The sequence below is a fragment of the Heteronotia binoei genome, chromosome 13 (genome assembly GCF_032191835.1).
Source record: "Heteronotia binoei isolate CCM8104 ecotype False Entrance Well chromosome 13, APGP_CSIRO_Hbin_v1, whole genome shotgun sequence".
In the NCBI taxonomy this organism is placed as follows: domain Eukaryota; kingdom Metazoa; phylum Chordata; class Lepidosauria; order Squamata; family Gekkonidae; genus Heteronotia; species Heteronotia binoei.
The window spans coordinates 61,170,620-61,195,518 of NC_083235.1; the positions used below are offsets into that span (position 1 = coordinate 61,170,620).

A 24,899-nucleotide genomic window follows, 5' to 3' on the forward strand; every position below is an offset into this window, starting at 1 on the left:
ATGCTTAATACTCTTGCAGTATTTTGTTTGAAACAGAAAGGGGGATTTTGCAATGCAGTTTTAAAAATAAAACATCAAGAAAAAGCACAAGGATCACAGCAGAAACTTAAAAAAAAATAAAATGCTCTCAGACTGGGAAAACATGAAATGGCAAGGCACTGCAAGCTTCTCTCCCCCCCTCCCCTACTCAGATTAGCAATGGCTCTCCAGTGTAATATCCCCCTTTTGCTGTGGGTTTCTAAGGTAGAGTACTCACTAGGCATTAGTTCTCACTCCACTGAGAAGAGACAAAGCTGGCTCAAAGCATCAACGCTTGGTTTGCAACGACACAACTCCAGGAAGCTTCAGCTGGCCTTAGGAACGCTGGGAAATTCCTCTCCATTGAAATACATAGACTAAAGTTGCAAGGAAAACATGGAGTGGATTTTCTGTTCACATCTGCTCTTCCCAGAAGCCTGAAAAGAAAATCCATTCTGTATTTTCTTTGCAGCTTTGGTATCAGCTTTTAGCCTCCACAAAGAAAAGGCAGAAGGAGCTGGGTACCTCATTGCAGGCAGCCTTGGAGCTTCACAAGGTGAGGGCATGAGGGGTGGAGAAGAGAGCCCCACGGGCCTGATTGAAGCCCTGGGTGGACCGGTTTGGCCCGCGAGCTGCACTTTTGACACCCCAGGTTTAGCACATACTGTTTCTTGGCATATGCACAGAACACAAGGATTACATCATTTGTGTGTGTGTGTGTGTGTGTGCAAAATTCCTTTCCAAGATACCCACCCTCTTAAATTGCTCTTAGAAATGTTGGCTTCAGTAAGCTTTTCTTTAAAAGTAGACTGTCAACTTCATATTCATCACCACTTGCCCCCACTGCCCCTTTCAGCATCTACAAAAATGCTCAGTAATGGAAGTGCATTTGTTTAGTCATGCATGAGAACAAGATTGCAGAGGTGTTACCAGATGGCAGTTTCTTTACTGCAGTTGCTGTTCCTCCTCACTCAAAGCCAAATGGGTGAGGCTACACTTAATGGGATCGTTCGTTACTACAGCACCAAAAATTTTAATGGGCTCTTGTGCTGGAATTATGAAGATATGTCCTGGGCCTTCCTCTGGTTAAATGTAAGGCTGCTCTTTTTTTGCCTTCATGTTGCTCTCTTTTGCCTTAAAGTTTTTGAAAATCAAATGCTGTGCTATTTAATGGGAAGCCATCAGATGGCAGCAGAGAACCAGATTTGTTTCACTAAGCAGAAAGACATTTCATAGATTCAATAGCTTGACTTTTAATAGTCCATATTTTGCTGAAGGCATATGCTTCAGTATTTTTTTTTAAGGATTCAGTACCTCCTACAAAATGTCATTTAGTGTTCACAATTACCCACTATTGCTGTGGACTGGTGCCTGTAACTGAAGTCTTGGGCTCAACGCTCCATTCTGTCCCACCCAAACTAATTTCCCAGCAGTCTCTTAACCAAGGCCTTCCCCATATCAATAGACACACATGTCTTGTCTCCAGAGAAATAGTAATCTTTCAGCAGAAAACATGGGAATTCAAATTTGCTTGTATCTTGCTAGTAATGAGTTTGAACAAGAAAACTGAAGGAGAAAAGGGTTCAGAAAGGCCAGACAATGAGCTTGTGGCTGCCAGATGCAATGTCAAAGTGCTCATGTGTAGGGTTGCCAAATGCCTAGAGCAGGGGTCCTCAAACTTTTTAAATAGGGGGCCAGTTCACTGTCCCTCAGACTGTTGGAGGGCCGGACTGCCGTTACTGTACAAGGCCACGGGCCGTCAGTTCTCCGACTTCTGCATCTCTCTCCCTTCCCCACACCACATACCCCGGCCTGGGAACTCACCTCACCTTGGTATCACCTCACACTCTGTCTCCGCCGCCTCAGCCCAGTGCCGGAAGTGCGTTGCTAACGCGAGTTTAGGTCGAACGTCACTTCCGGTCTGATTTTGCCATAACCCGGTGGGCCGCATCTGGCCCGCAGGCCGTAGTTTGAGGACCCCTGGCCTAGAGGTTTGGGGGGGGTGGAGGGTGGAATTTGGGGAGGGGATATAATGCCATAGAATTCACCTTCCACAGCTGTCATTTTCTCCAGGCGATCTGATCTCTGTAATCTGGATTCCAGGAGATCTTCAAGCTCTACCTGCAAATTTGCAAACTTACTTTTGAGCCATTTAATCAGCATGCTCCAGGCTGCATTATGGACTTGTGAGTAGACAAAAGAAGCCTTTGGGGATGCTTGTATTTATGTCAGAATTTGATGAGAAACTGGTTTTATTAGGGAGTGTTTATGGAGAGAATGGGATGCAACAACCTGGAGAGTACAGGTGAAAAGGAATGCTCAGCTCTATGTAAGAGGTAGGCTTCCCATCAACTCTTCATCTTGTGTTCATCATTCCTTACCTTTTGCTTGGAATAAATACCACCCATTCATCTTCTGTCTTCAGTGCAGCCCCACATTGGGACTGTGCCTGTGTGATGGACGGCTCTACTAAGAAGCTTAAACGTGCTGTACAACAGATAATGGACTGTGAAGAGTTAATTCTTCACAGAGCCAGAAAGCCTTGAGTGACATGCCACTCAAAGGAATCTGGTTATTATCTACTGAACAGAGAAAGACTTCTGAATTGAATGCTGAGGAGATTCAGTCTGATTTCAACCCTGGATTAGAAGAGCCAGTGACTGACAGTTTTGGAATTCAGCCCTTATTGAGGCCACTTTAACACCAACTGGAGAACTGAGGGGAAGTTGGCAAGGATGTTTGGGAAGTAGACAAATACTCCCATTCAAGCCAAAGAAAAGGGACAGATCTAGTGAGAGGAGAATTTCCCACCCAGTTAAACAGGGAGTTAGCTCTGAAGAGTGGAAAGATCCCTGGTCTGGTGTGGTTAGAAATACAATGACCTCATTCTGGGCCCTCCGTTCTGAGATACAGAAACTTCTCTAGGAGACTCAAGGTATCAAAAGGTCCATTTACGCTTTATGCCTTTGCTGTTCCCTGACATTGAGCCTAAAGACAAGGGGACAGTGGTGCTCCAAACTCTCTCCAGATGGAAGGGTTGGAGACCCCTCCTCAGTTTCCCTAAGTGAGGATCTTTGCCTGTATGGCAAGCAGATGTTAAGAATGGCCAAGGCATTGGATATAGACATCACCACAACAGATAATAATCCAAAAGGCAAGGTACTTTACCTGAAATATTCTAGCATTATGGCATTTCTAGTTTTAGAGAGCCTTACTGACCTCACAGCGCCAGTTTGGCAAAAGCCAGCATCAATACCAGCCCCCTCCCAGAGGGTAGAAAACTTGTATAAAGACAAACAGGATTCCTGTGTCTTCCTATCCACCTACCCATCACCTACTTCCGTCATCACCAAAAAGATACAGATATGCCAAAGGCAGGGTCAGCATTCAGCCTCATTCAATAAAGAGAGTCAAGTTCTAGACTCTCTGGGACATAAACTATATCCTTCAGCAGTTTGAACTTCAGGATCTCAAATTAGCAGACCATTGGGGGGGGGCGTGGCTAACAGTGCTTCCTGTGGGAAAACCTGTCTCAGTACTTTTGATACCCTCAATCCCTGGCCAGACTAATTCAGGCTGGGGCCATAAAGCCCTCCAATCAGGAAATAAATGTGAGTAGGCACTGCACACACATCTGCAAGATTTATGGCCTCAGCCATTGTTCTGGGAAAGCATTCTTGGCTGTGTGTGATGGCCTGTGGAAATGCACCGTAGAGTAGAAGACTTCCATGTTAGGGTCTGAGTATTTTTTCACAGACCACAGATGAATTCCTTTCTATGCTTAAAAAGAACAGACTGCCAAATCCCTCTGGGTCCTGCCTTCTACAACTCCACGTCAGTGCTTTACCCCACGCTAAGAGGGTTTTGCCGCCGCCTTCTGTTGCCAAAGGCATCAGCAGCACCAGGCTATTCACCACAATTCTCATCATCAGTATCAATCTCCTCCCTTCCAGAAAAGAAAGTGCCATACAACCTAGGCCTGGAGGCCAACAAGTCCCCAAGAGAGATCAGAGTCAGCAGTAGTCAAAGTTATGACTATCCAATCTAGGCTTCCCAAGCTCCTGCTCAGAAACTTCTTTATAGCCCCCAAAGAACTCTGTTATACATGGCGCAATGACATCACCCAGAAGTGATGTCATTGTGCCGGGCACATCATGTGGGGACACTATAGCAATTCGGGGAAAACTGGTTTTGCGCAGGGACACTTTAGCAAGGGGGGGAAACTCTGTGGTGCCATAGAGTTCCCACAAAATTGCTAGAGCATCCCACACAAAACCATAGAGTTTTCCCCAAATTGCTAGAGCGTCCCTACGCAACGTGTCTGGTGCAATGGTGTCACTTGCAGGTGCATCTGTGAAAAAAGTCCCCCACTGGCTGCTGGTGGGGACTTGGCAACCCTAATCCATTAATTTTCAGGCAGAAGGTCTGTTTCAGGGACAGATAGCACACTATTATGAGGAATGGCAAAATCTGTTTTGATAGTTGGATTCTGCATAGTGATTTTTTTTAAAAAAAATAATAATTTACCTCATTGCCCTCATTGCAGTTGACAACCATATCCTGAGTTTCATCTCTAGGAACATTAAGTTTTGAAGGTGCCTAAATGTAGACTGATTTCTCTTTCATCTGTAATTGAGTTCCTTACACCTGAGTCTTGTCTGGAGTGCTAGAATTTAAAGATGGCTATTTTCACATTTCCATTCACCCCTCACATAAGAAGTACCTTCACTTCAGATATGGTTCTGAGGTTTTCCAGTATTCCGTCCTAATGTTTGGCTTGGCTGCAGCACCTAGGGTCTTCTCCAAATGCACAGTGGTGGTGGTTGCCCTTCTAAGAATTCAAGGCTGCACCATTTCCCTCTATATGGATGGCCAATTCATTATCACATCTTCTAGGGAGCTCCTAAGGCAGGAGTGTCAAAGTGTGGCCCTAGGACCAGATCAGGCCCCCAAAGGGCTCTTATGAGGCCCACAAACAACTCACTGTCATCTGCTCCCTTCTCTCTCTTGCTTCCTTCTGCATCACAGCTTGCTTTGCCAGGCTTGCTCAATCTCACAGGAGTTTCAGAGCAAAGCCTCTATTTTCTCCATTGGCTGACCAACACACAAAGCAACTTATGTACAAAAGCTCTCAAGGCCCAGCCATTTCATGTTTTCCTCTTGGTTTTAGGATCAAAGCATTGACCAAGAGGTTTTTGAAATGAATGTCAATAAATCAAAAGTGGGTTTGCAACTTACAGACACACAGCTGAGCAGCACCTGAACAGCATACTCAAGATTGCTACAGCACAGATATTGTCTCCAGAGTTTGATGCAATAATTCAAAGCAAGAGGTGTCAGTTATCAGAAAATGTTAAATAAGCAAAATATTGCAAGAGTGCTAGTCTTTTAAGCATATATTATTTTAAGTTTTTTAAAAAAACTTTTGGTTGTGTTTATGTCCTTTATAAAGTTTATATCTGAGCTACCCAGCATTACATTTTATGACACACAGGGCCTGACCTGACAAGGTCTCGATAATGTCAGATCTGGCCCTTATAACAAATGAGTTTGATACTCCTGTCCTAAGGGCTCATGTGGACTTGGTTCTTTTCACATGTCAAAGGTTAGGGCTGGTGGGTAATAGGACAAATTCTGTTTTGAACCTTCACTCCTGGTTCTATTTATTGGGGCTTCCCTCAACTCTACGTGTGCTAGGGTTTTTTGCCTCAGGGGCAGGGCCATTAAAGCTATGGTTGTTACCTTTATCCAGAAAAGGTGGTAATCAGTTAGGTCCATCCAGCACCTGCTTGGCCTGATGGCTTCCACCACAGCCGTTATTCCCCCTAGCTGGACTACACATTCTTTACAGAATTTCCCCCAAGAAATACAGAAGCAAAAAAAGAAAAGAGTTAGGGGAAGAACAAAAAAGAAAAAGAAAAGCAGTAAATATAGCTGTTACATTTCTACCTTCCAAACCTGATACTAAATTCTTTCTACATGCAAGTCTTAAATTTTAACCCAATACAGCCATTACATTCTACAGTCTTATTATTTTATTATATATATATATTTTTTACTATTCTATTGCTTATGATATAAATCTAAGCTGTTCATCTTTAATACAAACAAATGAGAAAAGCAAAGAAATCAACTACAACATAAAGCCCACTGGTTAATTTTAACCATGTTAGGGATAAGCACTAACTAACAATATTGACAATAGTCAAAAGCAGAGAAGGTGAATATAATTTCTTTATCCTTAATACTACCTTAATTGCTTCCAACAGAGAAAAAAATGAAAAAAAAAATAACAAAAGCCCAAAATAAAACCTAGCAGACAATACTTTATCTATTACAATATCAACAGATTCTATTGCTAAAAGAAAAAAGAAAAAAAAACCCAGGAGCAGATCTTTAAAATTTTCAAATACCTGTGTTGTCTACCTTATAAATTGACCCAAATTAATTGTTTGTTTAGGTTGAATGTTTTAAGTTTCATTAAACTTTTCGGAGACTATATCTCCTATTTTCATATTACTCTACGAAGCACAAGTTTAATAAACAGTGACAGCCTCATTTCCCATACTTATTATTTTTAGCTAGGTAAGAAATCATACAGTCTCTATAAGCCACTCTCTATTAAATTGCTCTATTTAACTTTATATATACATACATACACACACACTGTATATAAAGTAGGATCCCTAGATGAAAACAGCTCCCTCTCTCACACTTATTTATTTTTGCCTATGGAAAAAATCATACACCTCTATAACCCACTCTCTATCAAATTGCTCTATTTAGCTTTGAAAATATATGATCCATAGATAAAAATAACAAACAGAAGAGAAGCATTCAGATTCTAAAAGTTTCATTTGCCATTTCAAAGCTGCACACCTCTAGAAGTCTTGCTTGCCATTTCAAAGCCGTTTCAAGGCCGCACGCCAGTTTCCTTTTATTAATTCCATATTGACCAATTATGAGAAAGAGCAACAGTTTATAATCCCTTCTTTTTGAAAGCTTTCCAATAATAATAATAATAATAATACTTTTTATTTATATCTCGCCCTCCCCGCAAAGCAGGCTCTGGGCGGCTCACAACACGTAAATACAATGTACAATAAAACCATATACAATAATTACAATTTCAATTATAAAATCATCCTTAAAATCATTAAAACTTACATTAAGATTAACATTATGGTGCTATAGTTAAGATCTTCCATAAAATCCATAAAATTCCAAGTCTTGATCTTCTTTAAATAGTTTGCCTTTTCTCCTTTTGGCACATAGATCTGTTTTACTGAAAGTGATGAGATCTCCACGCCGTCATTTCCTCCTGTAAAAACTTTAATCAGGCTTGATTTCCGCCTCCTTTTTGTAACCGCGCACAATGTCTCCATTTTGATTTCTTTCAACTCCTTTCCCGCCGGATCTTTATCTACTTCTCTCTGTAGACATCACTGGGATACCTTCACCACTCCACTCATGTAAATTTTCAGTTTCACTGTATTTTAAAATAAAGGTTTCCACCTTGTCTTGTATCAACTCTGTCAGCAGACAGATTTCCTGCTTTAAGGAGGGTATGCCAACCATAAATCTTTTTTATCAAACGCTTCAGGTCGAATTGCCATCTTCTCCACAGTATAACTCAGTCTGATAATCAAAGTTAAAAAGTAACTCAAAGTCCCAGATAGTCTATCTTTCTAAATCTGCTCCAGCCATGTGCTTTCCTCTTACATTCCGGTTGTAATTGTTTCAGTCCCGATCAGGTATCAAAAGCATTTCTCTTAAAGATATATCGACTTTTATTCAGTCTGTACTGAAATAAAATAATGCTCTCATTATAGCTTGTTTAATTGTAAGCCAAATCCATTCAAATATCCATGTTCAATTTAAATTATTGAGAGTTCTTAAGTTTATTCTTTGTCTTTTTGAAGCCTCCCTTGGGGGAAAAAAGGGGGAGGATATCCTCCTCTTCCCCTTTTTCTTTGAACAGTCCCAATTGGCATTATAACAAAAGATCCATTAATTGGTAGTAGTAAATAGAAAGACTTACTTGCATGATAGCATTTCGATGATTAAGGTAGAAATATGATGTGATAGAAGCTTGTTAAAAGAAGAAAGCAGTCGGGCATTCATCTCTTACTGCCATCATGGCGACCGCAACGGTGGAGCATCGGGGCAGACAGGAGGGACAGGGACCAGCCATCGTTGTTTCTCTAGGCAGTCAACAAACAAAGGAGACCTGGGGTAATTACTTGGCTGTAAAATACAAGAAAAGCCCCAGGGTAACACCAGACTTAAATACTTAACAACACTTAAAAGTATTAAACATGTATAATTGAGAACAATATGTGAAATAGCAAAATCCACTCTAACAAGGGAAATTCTGCTTACAAATAATACAACAAAGTAATACAATATAACACAGTGCAATAATCAATACAAAAGCAGGTTGCTCTTGAGAAGTAAATATCAAGCCAGTTCAAAATGTGGCTTAGCCAACAATGTTCTTCTTTGGCTGCTCGAGACTTGACCACTTAAAGAAGCAAAGCTGTACTGGTGATCGATCCTGATTATAGATATTAAGGTTTATTTCAGAGGTGGTCCCGGGAGGCTGGGGAGATAAGTTTGGAGGATTTATTGTGGAAAACTCAATTGCATCAATCCCTTGATTGGAGGGAAGTATTATTCCCAGCTTTCCTTGGATGTTTTAGAATCTAAATCGTGGCTAACTTTTCCATCCAAATTTGCAAGTGGGTGCCAAAACTTTGACATATCCTTTTGAGTCAAAGCCAAGGCAAGTTCTTGCCATGATTCTTTCTGTGGGAGTTTGTGGCAGTCAAGCAGGAACTAAGGATAAAGGGGGCTCTGGCCTCCAAAGCACATGATGGTTTAGTGGAAAGACACTGTGGTGTCTGCTCCAGAGGAGAGGGGTGCCCCTCTTCAGTTCCTAGGAGCTGGAAAAATATCTGTGGATGGCCTGCACACAGGCACAGTCCCAATCTATGTCCGCACATCAATGGACAGGTAAGTACAATTCTGTTTTCCTTACTGCTGCTTTGAAAAGCAACACAATGAAGTTACTCTGCTGGCTAAATTCCAGTGAGCGGTATGTATGCAAATGTATAATCTACACTCCTGCTCCTTACAGACTGGGATATTTAATGAGCATGAGGGTCCCAGCTCTGCCTGTCCTCAGCAACTAAGGGGAGGACTAGAGATCATTTCATTGTTTTCAATTCCAACTGCAGGCATTGTGCAAACACACATAAATCATACACAGAGCCAATTCCCTTGTTAGAAGCTTGCTTTTGTTTAATTATTGAGCAGTATTATTTCAACAAGCGGAGGGGGGCATATGTTCGCAGAGTACTGCTTTGAAGCAATGGCAGCATGGGAAGTAGTTATAAATACTGGCGCCAGGGCTTTTTTTGTAACAGGAACTCCTTTGTATATTAGGCCACACACCCCTGATGTAACCAAGAGCTTACAGGGTTCTTAGCACAAAGTCTACTGTAAGCTCCAGGAGGACTGGTTACATCAGGGGAGGGGTGTAGCCTAATATGCAAAGGAGTTCCTGCTACAAAAAAAGCCCTGACAGGGGCCATTCCAAAAGCCATCTATATAGAGGATCATTAAACTCAACAATCTGAGCAGGGTTTATCAAACCAAACAAAGCAATTTTTTTGATACCTGGGGGTGCACTCAGGTGGACCTGTTCACCACGAGCTGATCTTAAGCATGGATCCTGCCAGACTGCCTAAGCTTTTGTCCAACGGAACCCAAGACAATAGATGGTGCCAGTGTAGAAGTAAAGAAGAGGAAGAACATCTTCACCAAGAGCCAGACTTCTTTGTATAAATCAGGTGTCACCTTAGGTAACAATTTGGCCTTCTATTGTCTCCTTTAGATAAGTTTAATAGCTTGTTAATCACTTCCACCCCAATACCCTTGCCCATTCTTTGCCCTAATGGTCACCCTGGAGCCCTCCCCCTTTCTGCCCATTGTTACCTGGAAGCCCAATCAGGTAACTAGGGCCAGGTCTGCTCATTGGCCAGGTATGGGTATCCAATCAGGTGCCCCTAATAAACTGGCCATTGGCTACCACACCAGTCCAGCCCTTTTGGTCATTGCGGAGCCTCCCCTTTCTCTGAGGTCACGTACCAGCTGACCACCTGTCATCTGCCCCTGAACTTCCTACCCCCTAAGGGCTCAAGGTAGTCCTTATAACCTCTGATCCAACTCCCCACATGTGTGCATCTGACAGTACCACATACCCCACTGTTAGAGATGCCCCCGATACATGATCAGTTGAGGGTCCATCCCCCATCTCCTTTTTGTCGCCATTGGAGCCTTCCTTGGAGACTACGATAGGTAATTATTACCCTGTTTGTCAATCCTTGTATGCACCCCTGTCTATTTCTATCTTACTTTTATTAGGACTGTATGGGCATTGTGTGACTTTATACTCTTGTATGTTTGTCTTTATTTCATAATAAACCTTTTATTATTATTTTACATTGTCTCGTTATTGGGTAAGTTCCAAAGCAGACACCTTCTGTATAAACAGGTTTTTGATCTCTCTAAACGGCAGATTGCCCTCCCCTCTAAATCCCCCCAAATCCTATTTTTAGGGCAGTTTGCTTAACAATGTAGAATAAATATCAGATGCTTGAGAGCTGCAAGACATGAATGTCAGATGTTAGAGTGCAAGGAGACTAGTTACATGCAAATTGCATTTACTTTTGATGTATGCTGACAAGATTGTAGAGGTGTTACTGAATGGCAGTTTGCTTACTAGAGTTTTCTATCACTTGGAGTAGGGGTGGCAATGGGGTGCATAGTGTTGCAATCACGTACTTATAGTACATGACTCAGACTTATGTTGGCAAGAACTGACCTTGATTGAAAGTAAGCCTGCACTGCAAAAGTATGCGACATCGCTCTCTGCCTTATCAGTTCAGTTCAACTTCATTCTAGTCAGCAACCAGATTCAACTGACAAGAACGTTATCAGGTGCACAGGTATTCTTCCTGCCTTACGCAGGAGTTGTCCTTGAAAGGGCAGCTGCTGTGAGAAACCTCTCAGCCCCACCCACTTCACAGAGTGCCTGTTGTGGGGGAGGAAGATAAAGGAGATTGTGATCACTCTGAGAGTCAGGGTAGAGGGCGGGATATAAATCCAGCGTCGTCTTCTTACGACGTCAAGCTCTGTACCCCAGAGTTTGGATGCTCCCTCCAGCTTTAAAGAAGGAGTTGTGCATTGATGCCTGGAGTCCTTGCAGAACAGTCCCTTCCTCCTCTGATAATGAAGTCTTCTCCTGTATCTGGTCTCCTGTAAACATTCTTCACCACAAAATTTCCTTCCTTGGAAATCCTCTTTTCCTTGAAGCTCAACAGCTGTCACTCCATTTTCTTTCTGTAATTTTCTGAAGTTCTTTCTGATGTTAGGAGGATATCATCATCATCATCATCATGGTGGTTGTTGTTAAATTTATCATTCTCCCAAACCCTGCTACAATGTATAGAAGCATTACAAGCAATTGCCAACTAAAACAAAAGAACAAATGAGAGATGTGTTATAAAGACAGATGGCAGATACTAATACATTGGCCAGATTTGCAGACTGCTAGCCACTCTGTGGGCAAAGGGGAAAGCAAGCCTGAAGAACAGAAGAGGGTGCCAGCCAAGATGGAATCTACCCCATGACCTTCAAAACTGAACCTTTGAGGGTGATTCATGACAAAGAAATAGTTCCTGTTTTCCAGTTTTCTGGTTACTGTGTGTGAGTGACTGTTCTGACTGTTGACTGCTGATTTTCAAAATTGCCTGAGCCATTTTGGGTCCCATTTGGGAGAAAAGTGGCCCAGAAGCAAGCATTCTTTCATTAAATATATTGATAAGCCTCCTTTCATTAAATATGTTGATAAATTGTGCTTACAGACAGCCATGCGATGGCAGCAGAGTACCAGATTTGATGTTTTAGAAAGAGCCCACCTGTCAGACAAGTCCTTTAAAGAAATCTCTTGTTTAAGGATCTAGCCTTGTTTCTGCCTGTTTGCTTTTTTCCCCATCGTTTAGCATCCCCAGGGCTGGTGCTAGCCTTTCTGGCATCCTAGGCGAATCACCCACTAGCGCCCCCCCCCCCCCAATTATTAAAAAATATAGAGAAATTGAAGAGTGCCAAACTTGAAACTTTTCACATTTTTAATTTACTGATTTTTAATTTTTCGAAAAAAAATGTGATGTTATAAAAAAAATTGTGAGAATAAGTGCTTGCCGGCCATGTTAGGAAGGAGGGTGGCAGGACAGGATGAGGTGGGAGGCCAAGTCACACATCGGGGAGAGGGGATGGCTTGGCTTTGTTGAGGGCAGCTTGGTGATGGGAGAGGACAAGGGGACAGTGGTCAGGAGCCAGTCATGCGTCAGGGAGGGTGCCCCCTAGGCCAGGTGGCGCCCTAGGCGACTGCCTACTTTGCCTACTCCCACACGCCGGCCCTGAGCATTCCTGCAGAACGATTCTGTGTCCATAGTTATATAGTAGTGTTTTCAAGTTTGTTTAAAGGTTTAGAATTGTGTTCATTACGAGCTAATTCAGATATCTCTGTGATGGAACAACCTCATTTGTTTGATATGTAGTATGTGAACATCTTCCCCTGTGTTTGTGAGCAGATGCCACTTCTTACCCACCTGTGAACTCAGATTAAATAAACAGTGTAACAGTTTAGGGAGAAATAAGTTTTAGTACACTTACAGGGCTATCCTATGCAGAATTGTCTGGTGGTCTAACCTCACTGAAATCAATGGATAAGATTGCATAGGATTACATGATAAATAAACGTAAAGCAGTTTATCTCAAGAGGCAGCATAGAGATTTTCTAAAGACAATGAAGTAGCATCAATGAAGAGGATGTTTAACAGCTCCCCTGTCAGACAGCTGGGGATTTACTGCTTCTTTCCTAAACAATCAATGCGACATTCAGGAGTCTTGTATCTTCATAATTTAAACCCAAGTACTTTGATATTCAAAAGCTAAGCAATTTGGTGATATACCATACATAGCTAGTCATTAACACTATGCTTAAGTATCATAGGTTTCTGCTTCACAGACTTCAATGCAATTTATATGGTCTACATGGAAGGTTCTAGCACAGGGATATCAAACATACAGCCCATGGGCCATATCCATCCTGCACAGGGCTCAAAGCTGATCCTCAAGCAACTTCATTATCCTGCTTCCTTTTCCAGAGCTGTTGCTGCAGCCATATGGAAGTTTGCTTTCCCCCCAGCTCCCTCAGTGGCTCTTTGCTTCCTGCCTCTTGCCTCACTCCCCCTCCCTTGCTCTCTCTCTCTCTCACACATACACAGCTGCTTCATTTGGGAGTCTCTCTCTCTCTCTCTCTCTCTCTCTCTCTCTCTCTCTCACACACACACACACACACACACACACACAAAGAACTTAGAGGCTGCTTCTTGCTTTGTGCAGGAGAGATACAAAGATAAGCCCCCCCTTACTCTTTCTTTCTCTCTCTTTCTTTGGTATAGAGAGCTTCTGCTTCCTTCTCTGGGGCTGCTCCTCTTTTGGGGAGGAAGGGAGGGAAAGGAAAGAGAGAGGGAAAAAAAACAAAGTTGGGAGCTTCAAGACCAACAATGTTTTTATTACAGATGTAAGTTTTTGTGTTCAAGCACACTTCTTCAGAGGGAGGAAGGGAGAGTAGATGGATCCTTCTGACAAGCACAATGTAACTGAGGAAATTATTTTGCCTTATTCGGAAAAGTTGTTTTAAAAAGAAGATTGGATTTCTCTGTTTCTATCTGGATTTTCTTTTTTAAAGACCCTGATTAGAAATTAGCACACTTGGATTTGGTTCTTATATTATGGAGAGTAGAGTGGTTTCAGATGCCGAATGATAATAGAACACATTGGTAATGAGACAGGAAAATTAACTCTCAATTCAGTCCAGGTGGATACCTTGTCGGAGCTTCATTATCAATTGCAATTCAGCAGTCTCTCTTTCTACTCTCCCTTTGAAATTCCTTTGTAAAAGCACTGCTAGGTCAGCAACTGAATGTTGTGGTTTCTAACCTCAGACTTACATCCATTTATTCTTTGAATCCTCCTGGATGGAATTGAGAGCTTTGTTTCCTGTCTCATTACCAATATTGGTATCTCCACACCTACCCCTCTGCATATCATTCAACATCTGAAATCACCTCATGCGATATTTTATGGCATGCGTGGCCTGGCCCAACAAAGGGACATTTATGTCAGATCTGGCCCTTGTAACAAATGAGTTTGACACCTCTGTTCTAGCATGCTGTGACTGTTGATAAGTGATGTCACTAGAACCTTCTCAAAGAATCTTGTCTCTTGGCAGTTGGAGAAAGCTTCAGTTGAACGCCTTCGAATCTTAGTGGTACTTTGGCCAAATGAAAAGGTTGTTGCATCTCTAATTGTTCTTGCCCTGAGCCGTGAGACAAGCCAAGTAAGTAGTCTTGTTAAATTAAAACAGTAAGCTGCAATCTCACAATCTTCTAAAAATTATACATTAAGGCAAAGTATATGTAACACCGGAGACTAATATCTCCTGATAGTTTTAGTAGGTACTGTAATGAAGCTCTAGATGGGTTCCAAATTGTGCAAGCATGTACATTTAACCATTTTTCTAAAAATCTCCACCCCCAAGCACTTAAATGGAAAAACATGCAGTGTTTATATTTGTCATGCAAGGCATTTTTTCTATTTTCAGTGCACCAGCAGAAAGAGGGGTGTGTGAATTTGACTGTCACAGTAAAAGAGGGGAAGAAATGCTTATTTCTTTCCCCACGTCTTGTTTTTTCCCCTCACATATGGAGGGGGGAGACGCTGGGTTCACATATTTGAAATTGAGGGGTAAGTCCTGCTGAGGGAAACATCCTCACATCCATTTAAAGATCATTTATCTTCTTTCATTCTTTCTCAGATGACTCAGTGGGGTTAGGGTTGCCAAGTGCAATTCAAGAAATATCTGGGGACTTTGGGGGTGGAGCCAAGATCAAGGCTGTGACAAGTATAATTGAACTCCAAACGGAGTTCTGGCCCTCACATTTAAAGGGAAGGCACACCTTTTCAATGCCTTCCTTCCATAGGAAGTAATGAAGGATAGGGGCACCTTCTTTTGGGGCTCACAGAATTAGACTCCCTGGTCCAATCTTTTTGAAACTTGGGGGGAATTTCGGGGAGAGAAACTAGATGCTATACTGAAAATTTGGTGCCTCTACCCCAAAAAACAGCCCTCCCAGAGTCCCAGATATCTGCAGATCAATTCTTAATTATTTTCTATGGAAATAAATCTTCATAGAGAATAATAGAGTCCCCAGCAGACATTTCCCTCCCCCCCCCTCCCGCTTTCTGACGACCCTGAAGCGGGGGGAGGGCCTCCAAACCGGGGGATCCCCTGCCCCTACCTGGGAATTGGCAACCCTAAGTGGGGTGCATAGCCTTTCATATATCTCTGGCCAGTTGGAAGGCAAAAACAATTGTTCTCCAACTGAGTTGTTCTGTTTTCTTTAGTGGCACCCACTGGTCCCTGTATATGCATTGACTCTGTACTGAAGTTTAACTCAAAGTGTGGAGGCTTGAAGCAGTGGTGGCGGCTCATATACTCACTTCCTCCTCCTACCACAGCCACTTGTTGATTATATAGAAATATGTCACTTGCACAAGAATTTCCAGCTTGTCCACTTTGTCTTTGTAGTTAACTGTTGAAGAATCAAGATGGCAACTGATAAACGCCTGGACTTCATTGAGAAGTACTGCGCTATCTCTCTCCGCATGAAACCCGACAAATGGGCCAAGTTTGCAACAAGCGAGGATGTCCTTGCTATGCTTAATGAGTTCTATGAGAAGCCAGACTTGATGGCACTTGTGATCACCCTCAACCCTACTGGACAGCTAGTCCCTTGCATTGGCTTTCCATCAACGCTGAAGAGTAAAGGGGTTTACTTTGTGAAGAAAAAAAATGAAAACATAACTAAAGATAACTTCCAAGAGGCACTCCTGGTAGGAGATCTCAGCCCTTCCCCAGTAGAGCAGATGATGGCTGTAGTGGAAGAGGTAAGCTTCTAGTTTCCATTAAACAACCACTATTCAGTACTTTCCAAAGATTGTTAAGAGAAGCATGGGTTTTGATTTGGCAGATGAGGGTTTGTGGCATACTCCACCTCCGCTTCACACTCAAGTAGCATTCTCAATATTGTATGAAGACTGAGAGCAAACTGCTGTGAAGTTATAATAATATCCTTCTTTTTCCCTGTCTTATGTGATGCCAATGCAACACGCTATTTTAGAGTGTTGGTATGGAAGAAGCAGACCCAAATTCCAATCCCTTCTCCACTGCAAAGTTCACTAGATGGCTTTGGGCAAGTCACTTCCACTCATAATCACTTCCGTAATAATCAAAGTCCCAGGTATTATGAGGATAAAATGCCTAGATATCTCTTGGAGGAAAAAAAAATATGGTTTGTAATATTATTTGTACATAGAGTTTAGGATCCCAAGATTATTAGAGAATCCCCAGACCATAATGCTGTGTTACAGCAGCACTGTGTAGGTAAGGCTGAATTATCCATATATACATCCATTTGTTTAAGAAAGGATACCCCAGTTTTTCATGGTCCTACTTTACATACTGGATGGTATCTTATTTCCTGTAGCAAGTCATAAGCATTTGAGTTCTGTAGCAATTTATGACTGTAGCACATCTTCATAAAACATATTTATAAAACTTTAATTTCACACAAACTGTTAAAGGGAGTGTATGTTAGGTCCATGGTTTGTTGCCTTTCTATTGTATTGTCTATTAGCCTGCATTAAATATTAGGGGCTGAACTTATGAACATATGAAGCTGCCATATACTGAATCAGACCGTTGGTCCATCAATGTCAGTATTGTCTACTCAGACTGGCAGCAGCTCTCCAGGGTCTCAAGCTAAGGTTCTTCACGCCTATTTGCCTGGATCCTTTTTAGTTGGAGATGCCAGGGATTGAACCTGGGACCTTCTGCTTACCAAGCAGATGCTCTGCCACTGAGCCATAGTTGGGTTTTTCCACAGAAGTAATAAAGCCTCAGTTTACTATTTTTCAGATGGAATTAATTATGCCGATGCTTCAAGAGTAAGATGCAGTTATAGCTAGGCTATGGAAGCATTTATAGACTTAAGACTGAATTAACTATGCCTGTTTAGGTACAAATGTCAGGTCTCCTATATTTACAAATTTAAAGGTTCAATAATGTGAAGAAGGTTGCCTGACAAAGAGAATGCAAGGTTTCAATTATATATTAGTAAATGGTTCCTAGTGAAAACACAAGGAGTACTGTGGCACCTTACAGACTAACAGCTCTATTGTGACATAGCCCATTTCATTGGAAGCACGGTCTGGGGTCTCCTCAACTAGCAGATAAATGTACATGAGTATAGATAAGAAATTGTAAACAGTAAAGACAAAAGGCAATAAATTACAAAAGATAAAAGCTTTTCTATGCAAAGCTCAAATGTAGCTATGGGAGCAATTGGCTGCAGCACAATGCCTAATGGTACAATCCTGTCCTCAAGTCATGGCAGCTAGACGGGGATCTACTCACAGGTCAATTCTGATATGCTGAAAAAGTACGCGAGTACATTGATGAAGTGGATTGGCAACAGAGTAGCATTACTTTGGTAGTGGTGATGCACAATACCAGTATAACGCTGGCAGAACGATGATGTAGCAACTACCAGGGAGTACAGGAATATAGGATCAACCTACTCATATAAGGGCATTTTTCAGCCACTTGACTATTTTAGAACAAGTGGATCCTTCAAGAACATTTTAAGGTGCTATTAGTCTTGATGTAATTCAGGTGCTGTGATCTGTAATAACTGAAACCAAGATACCTGTGGCAACATTAAAGCAGCCCTTGTCTTCTAGGTAGTCTACTCCTTATTCATGAAGAGTGAAAACCTAGCTGGGTGGCCTCAAGTGGTAGCTGAAGATGTTATAAGGCAGGCACACAGGCTAAAGAATGACATGTTTGTGATGGGAGGAAAGATCAAGGGGAAAACACTGCTGCCTTTGCCAGAGCGTATTGAAATGTTATACAGTGCAGCAGATGTGTATGACAGGTGAGTGCTTCTAAATAACATCTGCCAGTGCCTATACCTTTTCTATTGTGTACCAGAGTTGACATCATATATAAGACCCATTTATTTTTATTTATTAAAATCCTCAAGGCTCTAGAGAACTTGTTGAGAAGGTAAAGAAGTGCATGTATTTTTGGCATGCCTCCATAGCCATCCTTCCTCTTACATCTCTCCTGGTTGTCCCTGTCTTTCCACCAATCCCCAGTGCTTCCATCAACTAAAAATGTCTGGATTCTGCACACCACTCTGTACATCCATGTATCTATAGATATTCTGATTCACAGAACTGAATCTGATCACAGAATCTGGGCTTACTGATAACAGGATAAGTGGGTTTTAGTGCAGAATCCTTTATTTCCTACGTCAAGGAAATACATTACATTGCTCCCCAAGGACGGAATAAAGAGTCAGACACAGAGTATTGGTATAAAATTGGGCCACTTTATTCTATATTCCAATAAACAGCAAGGGTACCCCACGGCCTGGCCAGGGCTAGGGGTCACCGCGACCGCTCCCCTGCCATTAACGGGCGAGAGACCCAGCCCCCCAGCCGGAGCTGAGTGTTACTCAGCTCCCTCCAGGCAGGCCCAGCAGGGAGGCACGTACCAGAGGGCCCAAACCCAGATGCACGTCTCGCCAGAAAGGCACCCTCTAGCCGAGCCTCCCGGCAGTCTGCATTCTCCAAACCCGGGTGTTCAAACCCCAAGGTTGATCATGCCAGACCCCAAATTCCCCAAAAGGGGGATGCTTCACAGTCCTCCCCATGCCTCATAGTGCCCTAAACCTCAAAAACCTGCCACTACTAAGGCCAAGTCTCTACTTAGGGCTTAGCGCCCACTGGGAGGCCCAAAGCCACCCGCAACCCTTGCTGCAAATCTCTCAGGAAAAGCATATTACCCTTTTCCGAGAGATGGACCCCATCCCCTCTGTAGAGGTCAGGAAATTTCAATGAAATGTCCGGATGGGGCAAATAGTGGCCCAACCCCTTTTCCAGCACCTTCCTGATCTCCTTATTAGCCTTATACCGGGCCCTTTCTATAGCTGCAGGGTCCCAAGCACAACGCCACACCAGGCGGGGCAGCATAGCTGACCAAATTATGGTGATCCCAGGCCATCACTCCCGAATGTGCTGGAAATCATCCCGGGCCTGCCAAACTAAGGCCTTGCCCTTTAAGAGTCCGAGATCATTACCTCCCAGGTGAACAATTAAAACCTGAGGAGGAGGACCCACACTATCATTAAACAACAAAGGCAGCAGGCCCGGCCACTGAAGGCCCCAGCGCTCCTGCCATTCGATGCACACATGTTGACTGAGTCCCAGCTGAGAGCCAACCGCAGTTCTCTGTGCCTAATGAGCGGCCCAAAACACATGGCTATGGCTGCATACGAGAACTCAGCTCCTCTGGCCAGGAACAACAGCATCTAAAGAGAAAAAACAGTTAAACAAGAACAGAACAGAACCAACAATAAACAGCCACCATGTCACTCACGGCCTAATAAAAGGTCACATGTAGGCCTTATAGGCCGATGAATGCCACATGCCCAACCTCTGAATGGAGGTGGAAGGATACCCCATGACAGCTGCTGTCGAGGCTGCCCCAATTCTAAAGGAGTGGGTCCCAAACCACACCCCAGACAACCCCAACTCACCTAAAGCCCTTGACGTTACTGCCCAAAACTGATGCTTTGTCAACGGGCAACCATCCGAATGTATAAACAAAACCCCCTCCATGGGCCCCCTAACTGCCAAATAAGCAGCCAACGCAGTAACTGGACACAGCTCAAGCTCTGAACAACTACCCAACTCGAGCACCGTACCCTTCTGCAACTGATCCGTCTTAGAGCGACGGACAGTGATGACTGCCTTTCCCACAAATAGCTGCAAATCCCTTAACAACAGAGCCTTACCAGAAAGATCGTTTCTAGACTGTGCCACCAGCTCACTTACTCTAAGAGCTCCCCCCAAAAGCTAACAAAGACGCAGCGTGAAACAAACAAGCTTCAAATGACGAAGCACACACCACGTCCCACACCCTCTTCAAACCCCGCAGAATCGAAGGAGACACAGGATTCTGCGTATCAACCCTGGGACCGGCCTCTCTGGCCCACCCTTCCAGCATTTTTCAAATATGTAAGTCAGCTGTTTCCTCCCTATAACCCAGCGCCTTACTGGCAAAAGCCAATGCAGACAGGTGCCCCCTAATTGATCGCACAGCCAACCCCTTACCTCGCAGTGAAACACAGTAATGGAGCAAATGCTCCACCGGGAGGGGCCAAACCCTGCAATACCCTACCTCAGCCCTAAAGTCTTCAAACTGCCGCACAGCCCGTTCGTAAGACTTCCTGGTGCTGGGCGCAATGGCTAGACCTATCGGTCTGCAGGCTTCGGCTCTCCAATCAGCCATAGCTCCTGGGGCATCGGCACCGGCTCTGTGTCGGCATCCGGGGCCAACTGACGAAACCTCTCCATCTGTTCACGAGATAGAGCGTCAGCAACCCCGTTACTCACCCCAGGAACATGCTTGGCTAAAAACAAAATGTTAAGCCGCAAACAGTGAAGGCCCTCATCGATCTCATAACCCAGCCAGATTTGGATGAATTAATGACGTGTACCACCGCCATATTATCACACCAAAAATGAACGGTGTGATTGGCCATATCCTTCCCCCACAGCCAAACCGCGACTAAAATGGGAAAGAACTCAAGAAACGTAAGATCTCTGTTCACTCCTACCTGTGCCCAGGAGTCAGGCCAACTATCCGCACACGAATGACCCCGGAAATAGACTCCAAAACCCAAAGATCTAGAGGCATCAGACATGACCTGGAGCTCAGCTTCGAGCCTCATGTGGTCCCTCCAAAAAGAGACTCCATTAAAGGACTCCAAAAATTCCTGCCAAACCTTCACATCATCCCTCATGCTGCAGGTGACCCTAGCTCTATGCTGAGGCAAGCGTAACCCTGCCATAGCATCACACAGCCTCCTAAGAAAAGCCCTTCCAGGAGCAACCACTTTGCAAGCAAAGTTGAGGCGCCCAACTAGCTGCTGCAACTCCAACAAAGTAACCTTCCTTTTAAGAAGAAAGCTAGAAATCCTAGCCCTCAGCTCCAGTATTTTCTGAAGAGGCACCCTAGACAACTGCGCAATAGTGTCAATCTCAATCCCCAAAAAGGTCAACCTCTAGGTCGGACCTTCAGTTTTCTCAGGCACTAAAGGAACCCCAAGCTCCACCGCCAGCTCAACAAAGCCAGACAGCAGCAGCCCACAATGCCCAGTCCCCTCGGGACCCACAAAAAGGCAGTCATCCAAATAATGAACGCCATCCTGCAAACCCACTTTCTCCCGCACAGCCCATTCTAAAAATGTGCTGAAATGCTTGAAAGCAGAACATGACACTGAGCAGCCCATAGGCAATGCTCTATCCATGTAAAATTGACCCTCAAAAGAAAACCCTAAAAGCTCAAAATCATCGGGATGGACAGGTAAAAGGCGAAACGCCGGGGACATAACCTGCAGCCAAAGCTGCTGATGAATCCGATCCCACTGAAGGGACAGATACAGGGCAGCCCTCATCCTAAAATCCTGGTCATATTGTAACCAGGCTGGTCCACTAAAGGCCGTATAGCCTTTATAAATTATGTCCAAATACTGAAACAGAGATGCTGCCCGCCATGGCTGTGCCCTCGCAGTCACCCCGGCATAAATACAGAACCCAGGAAGCCAATTAGCCCAGGTCCTGTCCACCTTTCGTTTTTTTTTTTTAATTTCTCCTTCTCTTTCTCATCTAATTCTTCCTTGTTTTTTTTCTCAACCTCCTGAAAGAGAAGAGAAAAAAATCCACGTACTCCCCTTTTAATATTTTTTCCCTAGTAGCGGGAAGCAAATGGTCTCCCAGCAGCGAGGCAACCTCCCCAAATGGCAAAGCTGCAAAAGGCACCATCCCATATGCTGAGGGTGCCCCCATAAAGGCACCAGCCATGCCAGGATGCCCTGCGCCTGGGTACATACTAGGAACGCCTTGTCCACATGGCCAAGCCCAATTCTGAAATGCACCCAACGCAGAGGAGCCAGGCGCCCCTGCGCTTGACATGGAAGCGCCCTGCCCGGCCGCCGAAGCAGGCCCCCATGTTCCCCATGGCCAGACCTGCCCAGGCCCCACCTGTAAATTATCACCCAACCTACCTCCAAATCCAGCAGGAACCGATGGCAAAGCGACCCCCGATGCTCCAGCCGCCATCAAACCCACATCCGGACCACAAAGGCCAGCGTCCCTGCTAGGCACAACTCCACCAGACCTGCCCTCAAGAATAGACAGCCTGGTGCGAATACTCGCCTGCTTACCCTTCTTAGATTGCCTCACACCTTCCTCCCCACCTGGAGAAAGAATGCCCGCTGCCTGTTCCAATGCTCTCAATCTACAAGCAATATTGGAATCAACCACCATATCACTCTCCTCGTCAGAAGAGGATAACGGCAGCGGTGGCCTTTTCGCAGGAGCCTTGGGCGCCTTAGGCGCTGGCTGTTTCCCTTTGGGTTTGCCTGACCTTTTTCCACCAGCCTTCTAAATAGCAATCACAAGACCACAAAAAGGCCTCCTGAAGCTCCACTCTAAAATGGCTCCCCCCTGGAACAAGAAAGGGAACTCAAAATGGCCACAAAAGGCCTCTGCTGCACACCAATGTCCCCAGAAGAATCCACCCAACCAACACACACACCCTCACCTAAGGCTCCGGCCTGCACAAACCTCCGATTAAAACGGGGAAAGGCCAACCCCTGGGCTCCACAACCCCTGCCCCAGCAGACCCCAAACCCTAGGCAGACTCAGCCAAAAAGAAGGACAACGCCATGTCCTCCACCGCCTCCGATGCCGCTGCCAGCTCGCGGCACTGCAGCCGATGCTCCAGCCAACGCTTCACCCGCCGCTGCCCCGCCGACTGCCACAACAAACCCCGGCAGCCTCAGCCCGATCGTCTGCCAAGACGAAGGAGCCGACGAGGAGCGCAGTTAGACTGTCAGATCCCGCCTTTTTCTCTGCACGCCGAAACGGGCGCCCCCCCGACTCTTCCCATCCAGGGAAGCAAACTCTGCTCATGCAGCCTAGCAGCTACACTGCAGGCTGCAGGCATAAGAATGCAGTGCAAAGAGGTGGAATGGATCATATTACAGTGCTGCTGGGACTGAGGAATCTAGTGTTGTGATTTGCTAAAAATCCCATTTACTGTTATTTCACAACTGATCGGACATTAAAGCTGTTTGCATTTCATCACATTCTTATCCTTTGTCGTTTTCCAGTGTCTCTGTAGCTGTGGACAGTACTTTATTGCATTCTATTGAAACAATAATCATTGACTGGTCTCATCAGATCCGAGACATCTTGAGCAAAGACTCAGCACAGCCACTCTTAGATGGTTTGAACCCATTACCCAAAGTGGAGTTTGATTTTTGGTACACTCGGCAGGTAAACCTGCAATGCATAAATGAACAGGTATGATAACAGTTATTTTCAGATTTGGCTAAACATCATATAGGAATGAAAGTACATTGCTATGGTAATGCTTTTATGCATACGTGCTTTTTTCCCTCTAGCTGTATGCCCCTCAAGTGCAAAAGATTGCTGATATTTTGGAGAGGGCAAAGAGCTGTTATTGGCCAGCACTCAAGAATGTTTTCAAGGATGTATCTGCAGGTATAACCCTATTTCTTACAATCCTAACCAGCACATTGTATTGGATCACATTGATCAATGGCTGCTGGGATCATTAAGATGAAGTTTCTCCTCGATTCACCCATTTTATATCTTTGCTTCTATTCAGGACTGAAGGAAGCCGATGATATTAACTTGTACTTGCAGCCCCTAAAAGTTCTCTTAGAAGAAATGGAACAAGTTGAATACCCCCAGGTATGTAAAATTTTTAGAAATGCTGTTAGAGACTTATAGACGACCTTGCTCATATATAACCAACTGTATTATTGTTCTCCGGAAAGGCTAGTCATTCATCATTTTTACTGGTACAATCTCACCAATTATAGTGAGAGTACACGACTAATGCTCTAGTTTTCTCCTGTTTTCAGCCTCCTTTCCAATGCCTGTGGATAGAGCCAGTACTGCCCTCTTCACTGACGCACATGCTGGCCCTTTATGAGGGGTGGTGCAGGGGGCTGCAAATATCTAGTTGGCCCATCCAACCTCTCTTGAGAAAATAACATCTTGTTGGGAGGCCAGGAGTGAAGCTGACCAACTGGGAGGTTTCCCCGAAATTCCAGGGGATTGCCAGGTCCCACCTGAAGGCTAGCATCCCTAGTCCCCTGTGTGTCTCAATGGGCCTGATTCAGACCGGGATCACAGCACAGGAGGAAAGGGGGTTAAACCTTCCCCCACACTATTTTCCCAATCTGAAATAGTCCTTCAGACCTCAGTGGGAGCCACACATGTACTGCCATTCAGCTTGTCAAGACCATTTAAGGTCAGAAACTTGGTACTGGGGGAAAGGCGTAAGCTTCTCCCCACACACCCTGGTTCTGATCAGAATTGTATCCACATGCATCAGGGAATTAAGCACAAAATTCGCAGAACAGATTTGATCAACAGGTGCTGGGATAGACACACGAGAGAACACAAAGATTGTGTAATGTTGAACTGGGCCTCTGAGGGAAGAGGGCACCTCCCTAAATTGGTAAAAGGCAATCCTCATCACTAAAGTTCAGCAACAAAAAGGATTCCTAGTTAAACTC

At 44.1% G+C, this 24,899-nt stretch overlaps 1 protein-coding gene across 1 annotated transcript in view; it reads left to right on the forward strand.

Annotated features, from left to right (window-relative positions):
- Nucleotides 1-8,156: 8,156 nt before the first annotated feature.
- The window catches only part of DNAH17 (dynein axonemal heavy chain 17), a 206,309-nt gene continuing 189,566 nt past the window's right edge, over nt 8,157-24,899 (forward strand). Inside the window, exons 1-7 of the mRNA XM_060252097.1 lie at nt 8,157-8,253; nt 8,931-9,033; nt 15,756-16,101; nt 17,956-18,149; nt 23,460-23,652; nt 23,754-23,853; nt 23,981-24,066. Coding sequence (XP_060108080.1) covers nt 8,157-8,253; nt 8,931-9,033; nt 15,756-16,101; nt 17,956-18,149; nt 23,460-23,652; nt 23,754-23,853; nt 23,981-24,066 — 1,119 coding nt within the window. The remainder of the gene's footprint in view (nt 8,254-8,930; nt 9,034-15,755; nt 16,102-17,955; nt 18,150-23,459; nt 23,653-23,753; nt 23,854-23,980; nt 24,067-24,899) is intronic.